Genomic DNA, 11,749 nt, shown 5'->3' with positions numbered 1-11,749 from the left:
ATACTGAAAACATAACCAAGACAAAAAATGCAATGCATTTAGAAGCATTCAGTATGTTTAAATTCATGAAGTCCTGATGTATTAGTAAAGACTCTACCTTGGCCACTTTATTCATTAATTAATTTATTTAAGTTGGTTATTTTTTAGATAAGATCTAACTAATTACATAGCCCTGCTGTAGGATATCTTTCTATATGCTGTGAGTATGTGTTGCTCTGATTGGTTAATAAATAAAGCTGTATTAGCCTATGGCAAGGCAGCTCAGAGGCAGGTGGGAAAGGCAGAGGTTAGAGAGACACCAGCACCACCAGGAGAAGCAAAATGTGAAAAGTATCAGTAAACCACAGCCACATGGCAACTTATAGATTAATAGAAATGGGTTAAGTTATAAGAGCTAGCTAGTGAGAAGCCTGAGCCATTAGACCATACAGTTTGTAATTAATACAAGCCCCTGTGTGTTTAACTGGGTCCTAGTGGCTACAGGACCAGGCAGGACACAAGAAAATTTCTGACAACATAGCCCAGGCTAGCTTAAAACTCAAGAGTCTCCCGCCTCATCTTACCTGAGGTAGGATTACAGGCATGTGCCACCAAACCAGACTTTAATTTTTCCCCTTTTTTTATTATATTCGTGTTTTAATTTGACACATCAGCCATGGGTTCCCCTGTCCTCCCCCCTCCCGTCCCCACCCCCCTCCCTTCCATCCCCTCCCCTCCATTCCCATCTCCTCTAGGGCCAAGACTCCTCTGGGGATTCATTTAAACCTGGTGGATTCAGTACAGGCAGGTCCAGTCCCCTCCTTCCAGGCTGAGCAAAGTGTCCCTGTGTAAGCCCCAGTTTCCAAACAGCCAGCTCATGCACTAAGGACAGGTCCAGATGGCCAAACACTCTGACGGTCGGGCTGGAACTCTCATCCAGTGACTGATGGAAGTGGATGCAGAGATCCTCAGCCAGGCCCCAGTGTATCCAGTTGTCGAGAAGGAGGAGGGACTGTGGGAGCGTGAATTGTTGAGCCCAGGATTGGAAAAATCACGGGAACGAAAGGCCAGACGAATGGAAGCACATGAACTGTGAATCAAAGGCTGTGGAGCCCCCAGCTGGATCAGGCCCTCTGGATAAGTGAGACAGTTGAGTGGCTTGGACTGTTTGGGAGACTTTAATTTTTTTAAGACATTTATTTTATTTTATGTGATAAGTGTTTTGCCTGCTTGTATCTATGCATACCACATGTGTGCCTGGTTCCACAGAGGCCAGCATGTCACTTAAAAATGTGTATACATCGTAGAAGAGCTCCAACAACATTTTAATGACATTTTCACTGTGTGCATGTGCGTGTGTGGTGTGTGTGTGCGCGTGTGTGTGTGCGCGCGCGCACAAGCGTGTGTGCATGTGCATGCGTGTGCATGTGTGTGCCAATGCACATGTGGAGGTCAGAGGACAAGTTGCCGGAGTCAGTCAGTTCTCTCCTTCCGCCATGTGGCTCCTAGGATTAGGTGTGGTGGAAATGCCTTTTCCCACTGAGCCGTTTCACTGGCCCTTCCCTCAGTAACATTTTCAGGGGACTCTTTTCTGTTGAGTCTTTCTAAGGCTTTTGACTTCAGTTTTATATGAAGACAGAGATGCTTTTTTATATCTATATTCTATCAGTTCATTTATTACTAACATAGATGAGAGCTATAGTGATACAATTGGCATACGAGTTAAAGCAGCACAATAATCAGAGAGAGGCTGGACTTCTGGGGTAAGTAGCAAGGGAATCGGGATGCTATTTGACAGTTACTCATCCCTAATGTTTCACTGGTTTCATTTTCAAGAATGGGGACTATTATCTTATTTCATGAGTGCTTTGAGTTCAGCCTTGTGAAGTGTTCACTATACTTCATTTAAGCGTTATATAATGGGCTGGAGAGATGGCTCAGAGATTTAAGAGCACTGACTGATCTTCCAGAGGACCAGAGTTCAATTCCCAGCAACCACATGGTGGCTCACAACCGTCTGTAATGGAATCTGGTGCCCTCTTCTGTGTACATAATAAATAAATAAATCTTTTTTTTAAATCCCAATTTAAGTGTTATGTAAGAATATGATGTTCCCCTGAGACCTTATTTCGGAGCAGTAACAACTTTAGAGCTGACATTGAAGAGACAATCTGGTCTGTGGAGCAGCTGCATGGGACAGGACATTCTGAGAGGACGTTCACGTCTTCCTGCTGGTGCTTCTACTGCTCCTCCTTGCTGAAACAAGTGCCAGTCCCAGTGCGGGTTCTTAATTTTTGCAAAGAACAAGTAACTTACCAGCAGCCATCTGACTTCCAAGCATGGATTTATCCTACATGGCATTTCAGATCTCCAGAGGAGGTGCTGTGGAGGTCTCACATAGAGCCTGACTCAAAGGGATGGTGGCTGTTAAAGTGCCCAGTGCGTCAAATGTGTGGATTCCCCATCAGTACCAGCGTCCTCCAATGTCATGTCTCCAACAGGAGATGCAGCTGGTGGGCCCTTGCAACCTGTCAACATGATCCTTTCAACTCACTTTTGCATCCCCTTTCTAAACAAAAGTGGATCTAATTTACTGGGCCTGTTTGCCCAGTCATTATCATTCATTAACATATAATGCTGGAAAAGGCCATTAGATTTTTGAAAGGTCCGAATAACTAACTTGTGAAAACATAACACTCAGGTGGAGCAGAAGGCTCTGGGGTAAATACCATGTCCATGAATGGCAGTGCTGAGGCACTGTCAGGAGGCCTCTGTGGGCACACTAAGCTCTGAGGCACTGTCAGGAGCCCACTGTGGGCACACTAAGCTCTGAGGCACTGTCAGGAGGCCACTGTGGGCACACTAAGCTCCGAGGCACTGTCAGGAGGCCACTGTGGGCACACTAAGCTCTGAGGCACTGTCAGGAGGCCACTGTGGGCACACTAAGTTCTGAGGCACTGTCAGGAGGCCACTGTGGGCACACTAAGCTCTGGGGCACTGTCAGGAGCCCACTGTGGGCACACTAAGCTCTGAGGCACTGTCAGGAGGCCTCTGTGGGCACACTAAGCTCTGAGGCACTGTCAGGAGGCCTCTGTGGGCACACTAAGCTCCGAGGCACTGTCAGGAGGCCACTGTGGGCACACTAAGCTCTGGGGCACTGTCAGGAGCCCACTGTGGGCACACTAAGCTCTGAGGCACTGTCAGGAGGCCTCTGTGGGCACACTAAGCTCTGAGGCACTGTCAGGAGGCCTCTGTGGGCACACTAAGCTCCGAGGCACTGTCAGGAGGCCACTGTGGGCACACTAAGCTCTGGGGCACTGTCAGGAGCCCACTGTGGGCACACTAAGCTCTGAGGCACTGTCAGGAGCCCACTGTGGGCACACTAAGCTCTGAGGCACTGTCAGGAGCCCACTGTGGGCACACTAAGCTCTGGGGCCCTGTCAGGAGCCCACTGTGGGCACACTAAGCTCTGGGGCACTGTCAGGAGGCCACTGTGGGCACACTAAGCTCTGGGGCACTGTCAGGAGCCTACTGTGGGCACACTAAGCTCTGGGGCACTGTCAGGAGCCCACTGTGGGCACACTAAGCTCTGAGGCACTGTCAGGAGCCCACTGTGGGCACACTAAGCTCTGAGGCACTGTCAGGTGGCCACTGTGGGCACACTAAGCTCTGGGGCACTGTCAGGAGGCCACTGTGGGCACACTAAGCTCTGAGGCACTGTCAGGAGCCCACTGTGGGCACACTAAGCTCTGAGGCACTGTCAGGAGCCCACTGTGGGCACACTAAGCTCTGGGGCACTGTCAGGAGCCTACTGTGGGCACACTAAGCGCTGGGGCACTGTCAGGATCCCACTGTGGGCACACTAAGTGCTGGGGCACTGTCAGAAGGCCACTGTGGGCACACTAAGCTCTGAGGCACTGTCAGGAGGCCACTGTGGGCACACTAAGTTCTGAGGCACTGTCAGGAGGCCACTGTGGGCACACTAAGCTCTGAGGCACTGTCAGGAGGCCACTGTGGGCACACTAAGTTCTGAGGCACTGTCAGGAGCCCACTGTGGGCACACTAAGCTCTGGGGCACTGTCAGGAGCCCACTGTGGGCACACTAAGCTCTGAGGCACTGTCAGGAGCCCACTGTGGGCACACTAAGCTCTGAGGCACTGTCAGGAGCCCACTGTGGGCACACTAAGCTCTGAGGCCCTGTCAGGAGCCCACTGTGGGCACAGTAAGCTCTGAGGCACTGTCAGGAGGCCACTGTGGGCACACTAAGCTCTGAGGCACTGTCAGGAGCCCACTGTGGGCACACTAAGCTCTGGGGCCCTGTCAGGAGCCCACTGTGGGCACACTAAGCTCTGGGGCCCTGTCAGGAGCCCACTGTGGGCACACTAAGCTCTGGGGCCCTGTCAGGAGCCCACTGTGGGCACACTAAGCTCTGGGGCCCTGTCAGGAGCCCACTGTGGGCACAGTAAGCTCTGAGGCACTGTCAGGAGGCCACTGTGGGCACACTAAGCTCTGAGGCACTGTCAGGAGGCCACTGTGGGCACACTAAGCTCTGGGGCACTGTCAGAAGGCCACTGTGGGCACACTAAGCTCTGGGGCCCTGTCAGGATCCCACTGTGGGCACACTAAGCTCTGGGGCCCTGTCAGGAGCCCACTGTGGGCACACTAAGCTCTGAGGCCCTGTCAGGAGCCCACTGTGGGCACACTGAGCTCTGAGGCACTGTCAGGAGCCCACTGTGGGCACACTAAGCTCTGGGGCACTGTCAGGAGGCCACTGTGGGCACACTAAGCTCTGAGGCACTGTCAGGAGCCTACTGTGGGCACACTAAGCTCTGGGGCACTGTCAGGAGGCCACTGTGGGCACACTAAGCTCTGAGGCCCTGTCAGGAGCCCACTGTGGGCACACTAAGCTCTGAGGCACTGTCAGGAGCCCACTGTGGGCACACTAAGCTCTGGGGCACTGTCAGGAGCCCACTGTGGGCACACTAAGTGTTGGGGCACTGTCAGGAGGCCACTGTGGGCACACTAAGCTCTGAGGCACTGTCAGGAGCCCACTGTGGGCACACTAAGCTCTGAGGCACTGTCAGGAGCCCACTGTGGGCACACTAAGTGCTGGGGCACTGTCAGGAGGCCACTGTGGGCACACTAAGCTCTGAGGCACTGTCAGGAGGCCACTGTGGGCACACTAAGCTCTGGGGCACTGTCAGGAGCCCACTGTGGGCACACTAAGCTCTGGGGCACTGTCAGGAGCCCACTGTGGGCACACTAAGCTCTGAGGCACTGTCAGGAGCCCACTGTGGGCACACTAAGCTCTGCGGCCCTGTCAGGAGGCCACTGTGGGCACACTAAGCTCCTGCCCTCAGCCCCTTTTTCCATCTTCCTTTCTCTTCATAGAATATGTTACTCTTTTGTATTTCTGTCATCTTTCCAAAAAACATTTGAAAATGTCTGCCTAATTCTACTAAGAATTGAGGAGAGAAGAAAAGAACTTGAATAATTTTAGTTCTTTCGAATATTTATTAGATTATAAAAGCACATCATACTTACACTAGTACACAGAAAATGATATGAAGAACATAAGATATGAGTTGCCCCAAGTGTTTCCCGACTATAAATATCACAGGTATATTGGACATAAGGATTTTTCCTTTTTTCCTTACTCATAATGATTTTAAGTACAGAGTTCAGTGATATTGCATGTATTTACTGGAACAGATTTAATTTTTCCCATGGTTTTCATAAATGTCTATTTCATTATTGGTAAATAGCACATTTAACAGTTAAATACATTTAAACTGTGTAGAGATGGCTGCATGATGGGAGCATTGATAACTAGATAACAAGCCAACAGGGGACTGTCTAAATATTTAAAATACAACTCTTGTTTAATCAGCCTTGGATTCAATCACCTTCTTAGAAGGGGAGAGACTGCTGGACACATGGAAATATATTAAGGCCACATCTTCTGAAATCCATTCCCAGAGGTTCCTTTCAACTGAATGAAACCTCCAATTTCAAGGCAAGTTCAACTTTGTGGCCTCCAGCATTAAATCTCTTCCATTTCACCAGAGCAGACAATGTAAGTTCACACCAGGACTCAGAGTCTGAGCACAGCCACTCCAATTAAACTAGAGTTGTTGACCTTCACAGCAACGGAAACAGGAAGATCCGATGGACTGTAGTAGCAATGCCAAAACAGGTGCTGTTGACACCTGATGTCTGCAGCCACCAGTTTTCTCAGGTCCCGCCCAACCCCTCGGTCCTCCAGCTACTTATAAAAGAATCACTCAGAGGCTTAATGTTAATTACCAATTGTATGGCCTATGGCAGGCTTCCTGTTAGTGAGCTCTTATAACTTAACTCATTTCTATTAATCTGTAAGTTGCCATGTGGCCATGGCATTACCGGTCTGTTGCCATCTTGCTGCTCCTTTGGTGGCAGCTAGCTTCTCCCTCACTCCACCTTTCTCTTTTCTGACTTTCCTCTTGGATTTCCCACCTGCCTCTAAGCTGCCTTTCTATAGGTCAAAGCAGCTTATTTATTAACCAATGGGAATAACATATATTCAGAGTGTACAGAAAGACATCCCCCAGCAGATGTCCAAGCAAGATTTACTGGTGTCAAAACCTTCACATACTTTCTAATAAATTGATTCTCTGATTCTGTCCTGTGGGATGACTCAGCCCTAACAGGCTTGAGGATCGGCCAGCATAATGAACTGTGCCTGGTTTAGGTTGGCTTGCCAAACAAGCTCTTACCCACCTTTGACTACCAGCCCTTGAAGAGCATCAATCCCGGAGAGCTGTCTGTGTGATGGGCTTTAGGCAGTAGCCTTTTGTATCTCAGTGAGCCATACATGCATTCCTCTCTAGGAGGACTTTGATCTCAGTGTCTGAGAGCCCATAAAACATGTACAGTTGCCTTTGTAGCTGCCTTCTGTTGGTGAACCTATTGTTAAAGACATTTGAACAGGAGAAGGATTAGTCAAAAATTCAGTCCCAAAGACATGGGTGATGTTGATGTGTAACTGGAAGTCCCCAGTCCTGTAGCCTACTGCAAAGTTATTTGCTGTGTGATAATCCTTCTGTATGCTGTGAATATGTATTACTCTTATTGTTTAATAAAACACTGATTGGGCAGTAGCTAGACAGGAAGTTAGGCGGGACAATCAAACAGGACTGGAAAGAAGGAGGGCAGAGTCAAGAGAGACACAAGTGAGCTGCCCAAGAAGCAAGATTGGAGAGGACCAGTAAAGCCATAGCCACATGGCAATACATAGATTAACAGAAATGGGTTAATTTAAATGTAAGAGCTAATTAGTAATAAGCCTGAACTATAGGCCAAGCACTTATAATTAACATAAGCTTCTGTGTGGTAATTTGGGAAGTGGCTGCCAGGTACTCGGGAATAGGTCAGTCAGACAGTAAACTCTGCCTCTGTTTACAGTTACTCCTTGTCAGCGTTGACTTAGCACTGTCCAAGTTCACCTAGTACTCAACATGCTGGCTCTCTAACCAAAGACAGCTGAGCCGTGGGTTGTAGGTCCAACAAAATGAAAGTTAACATCACAGCCAGGGTTTGCACATGTGTTAGGTACAAAGGTCATATCAAACGTTAGTCTCAAACATTGACAAGTCTGGTCTTCAACTGTAGTCTCTGTCCCTACAGTGTTATCGATGTTCCATTTTTCTGTGAAAGTCAGACCATACTCACACAAGCACCATTTGTATTTGGTCTCCAAGGTCTCAGTAACTTCCCCAGTGTCTGTATTAGATAAACTAGTTGTTGACAGTTCCACATCACTGCGTGACTTTGTTTTCACATCCAGCTTTACCAACCCAAAGCCAAATCCTCTGTTGAGAATGTCTCTGGCAGTTTTGCTACGGTCAACATATGATGGAGAGATAGATATTGACTGTGGGCAGGTCCATACACAGCAATCCACCATGGTGAAATAATGTGCACAAGTGTGTGTGTATGTATATGTGTGTGTATGTGTGCATGTGATCTGCTTGTGTGCCAAGGTATGCTGTCACTATGGGTTGGCTCTTAGCTGAAGCTATTTGCTGTCTGGAGGTTGCACACACTGCAGCTGGGGAGGGGCAAATTTAATTCTTATCACTCAAATTTGAAATTTTATATTTATTAATCAAGGATTCTTTTACTTCCCTCCCCATAACTTGTAGTAATACCATCTGCCTTCTGCTTCTATAACTTCTGGTATTAGATATTATAAATAAGCTACCTGATTTTTAGTATACAGGGTAGAGTACATAGATTGTATACAAACACTACAATATTCTACATAAAAGACTTGACCATCCATGGGTTTGGATATCTGAAGATGTCCTAAAATCAAGCACTCACAGATACTGAGGAAGGATGGTCTACTTACAAGTGGAAATATTGAATCATGACATTCTTTTTCTCTTTTCTTTTCTTTTTGCTTTTTTAAAATTTCATATTCTTTTAAAGAACTGATTTCTACAGTCCTAAAAAAACAGTGCACAAGAATCATAATTTTCCTACATTTTCATCCCTATTTCTTATTTTCTGTGTCATTTTAAACACTGACCATCACTAGATATGATATGATATCCCACTGTGGTTATGGTTTGCATTTCTCTGGTAAGCAGCAATGTTAAGGTCTGTCCACAGGCTTCCTAGTTATATGTACCTTGTCTTTGGAGGAAATGTCTTCTAAGACATTGCCAACTAACTAACTCAGGCTGTTTTGGGTTGTACATTTATAGGAATTATTTATATATTATGTATGCTAGTCACTTGTTAGATATATCATTTACAAGTTTTTCTGTTTTTGTTTTTGTTTTTGTTTTTGTTTTCACATTCCAGATTGCTTTTTAATTTAATGTCTGTGGTGGTTGGGAGGAGAAATCTCACCACATAGGTTCAGTCTCTGAGCAATAGGTACCCAGCTGAGGGTGCTGTGTGTGAGTTATTACAGACTCTTTAAGAGGCATCCAGAATGAATCTCAGCTGAACTGCTGCTCAGCTAAAAAGCCTAAAAGCTTAACCAGCTCTAGTTCCTGGTCCTCACACGTTATATACCTTTCTGCTTTCTGCCACCACTTCCTGGGATTAAAAGCATGTGTCACCATGCCTAGCTGTTTCTAGTGTGGCTTTGAACTCACAGAGATCCAGACAGATCTCTGCCTCTGGAATGCTAGGATTAAAGGTGTGTGTGCCACCATTTTCTGGCCTCTATGTCTATCTAGTGGCTGTTCTGTCCTCTGACCCCAGATAAGTTTATCAGGATGCACAATATATTGGGGGACACAATATATCACCACATTTTCCTTTTTTGTCTAAAATAATAAAAGAAGGTTACAGTCAAGAATTACATTAACAATGTCTAGTCCATTATCATTAGACAGATTCAGACAAAAAATTCCATTATATATTAACAATGCCCAGTCCATTATCATTTGACAAATTCAGATAAAAATTTTCATTACTTATTCTACTTAAAACTTGTAGTTCCTTTTTAAAAGTAGATTCAATAATCTCCCTTTTATCTGATCATATCCATATTCTTTTTTAGTAGATCCAAAAACCTACCATTTATCTTACCATTTCTATATCTTCTCTTTTTTTAAGAGTAGATTCAATGATCTACCTATTTATCCTATTATTTCTTTTATCTTTTTTCTCAGAGTAGATTCAATGATCTATCTCATATCTATATTCTCTTTTTTCTTTTTTAAACAAAAACTCTGAATCTAATCTCCTTGTTCAGCTTTTTTCCTGGAACATTAACAATTAACAACTTGTAACCAACCATCATAAAGAATGACAATATCCATAAGTCATTGAACGACCAAAAAAACTACCCACCCCACCTTTGGGGAATGTGGGCATTGTTTTCTTAAAATTACTTCCTGCTTTCTGGGGTGAAGACATCTTTAGGGAATCCTGAAAAGAAAATTTTTGGGTTAATTGTCAAGTCCTAGGAGAGGTAAATGTATCATTTGTTGTCCAGTTTGTGGCTCGGCCCAGGCCACAGCTTCTTCTTAACAAGCCTCCCAGGCTGACCTCAAAGTTGGGATCTTCCTGCCTCTCCCTCCTTCAGCAAATCCAACCAGTGTGCTCCACCACAACTGGCTGAGGGTAGCTCAGGTCTGAGCAGTGGCCAGAAAGGCCACAGGCAAGTAGCTTTTTCAAGAAGTCATACCACGAACATTGGGCACCAGATGTAGCACAAATTGTAAAAGTTCTTATTAATAAAAACAAACCCAGAGCCAGGTATTGGGTTAAAGCTGGAAGATCAGAGAAGCAGGATAAGCCAAACAAGCCACAGCCACCTCACCTCCCCAATTCCTCAGCTGATCCTGTTTCCTCAGATTGGAAGCTTCTCAGTCCTCATCCAGAATGAATCTCAGGTGAACTGTTGCTCAAAAGCCTAAAAGCTTAACCAGGCTCTAGTTCCTGGTTTTTACACCTTATATACCTTTCTGCTTTCTGCCATCACTTCCTGGTATTAAAGGCATGAGTCACCATGCTTGGCTGTTTCCAGTGTGGCTTTGAACTCACAGAGATCGGGATGGATCTCTGCCTCTCAAGTGATAGGATTAAAGGCTTGTGTGCCACCATTTTCTGGCCTCTATGTCTATCTAGTGGCTGTTCTGTCCTCTGACCCCAGATAAGTTTATTAGGATGCACAGTATATTGGGGGACACAATATATCACCACAGAGCCCCAAATGCTCCAATTAAAAACTGGGCAATGGAATTAAACAGAGTTCTGGAAAGAAGAGAAATGGCTGGGAAATATCTATACAAACATATATTTGGTTTTTCAAGACAAAGTTTCTCTGTGTAACAGCTCTGGCTGTCCTAGAACCTATCTCTGTGTACCAGGCTGACCTTAAACTCACTGAAATCTGCCTGTCTATGCCTCCAGAATGACGAGATTAAAGGTGTGCACCAACACTGCTCAGCTGAGAAATATTTTTTAAGTGTTCAACACCCTTAGCCATTTGGGAAATGCAAATTAAAAACTTTAAAATTCCATCTTACAGTCAGAATGGTAAAGACAGAAAAAAAGATGATAAATTCTGGTGCATACATGGGGAAAGGAACCACACATTCTCGCTGTTGCTGGGAGTGCACATTGCTACAACCACCACGGAGAGAGCAGTAGATTTAACATGACCCAGCTATACCGCTCTTAGACATGCACCCAAAGGCCTGTGTATCTTACTACAGAGATACTCACTCATCCTTGTTCATTGCTGCTCTATTAAAAATAGCCAGGAAACGGAAGCAGCAGAGATGTCCATCAATGGACAATGAAAATGTGGTACATTTACACAACAGAATGTCATTCAACTGTTAAAAATGGAATTATGAAATTTGCAACTGAAAGGATGAAGTTAGAAACAATCATTTTGAGTGAGGTAACTCAGACACAGAAAGACAAAATTCTGTGTTTTTTCTCATTAGTGGATGTTACCTTTGAATTTTCTAATATGTGTATCCCGTTTGGAATACCCATAGAGGTTAAGAATTTAGTAAGGGGCCAATGATGGGGAGGGGCCTTCAAGGAATAAGAGATAGAATGCAGTATTAGATAGGGGAATAATGGAATAGGAAGTGTTAAATTAGGGTAGGGGGTAGGTAGAGAATGGAATATAGAGAAGGATAACTATTATAGTCTTCTGAAAAAAGCCATGTGGAAGTCCACTACCATCTGAGCTACCTAAGGTGAGGTTAGCTGTGGCTTGTTCTGCTTCTCTGATCTTTCAGAATTTACC

The 11,749-nt window shown here is 45.5% G+C and overlaps 1 protein-coding gene across 1 annotated transcript; it reads right to left on the bottom strand.

The window, feature by feature from the left end:
• Positions 1-6,844: 6,844 nt before the first annotated feature.
• On the bottom strand, positions 6,845-7,924 carry LOC118580265 (voltage-dependent anion-selective channel protein 2-like). Its single transcript, XM_036181937.1, is given in 3 exon segments — positions 6,845-7,044; positions 7,427-7,489; positions 7,492-7,924. Coding segments are annotated over 3 exon segments (696 nt in total).
• Between the last annotated feature and the right edge of the window lie 3,825 nt (positions 7,925-11,749).

The sequence above is a fragment of the Onychomys torridus genome, chromosome 3, assembly GCF_903995425.1.
Source record: "Onychomys torridus chromosome 3, mOncTor1.1, whole genome shotgun sequence".
NCBI lineage: Eukaryota > Metazoa > Chordata > Mammalia > Rodentia > Cricetidae > Onychomys > Onychomys torridus.
The sequence above is the reverse complement of the archived record's forward strand: the minus strand, read 5'-3'. Positions and strand labels throughout refer to the sequence as shown.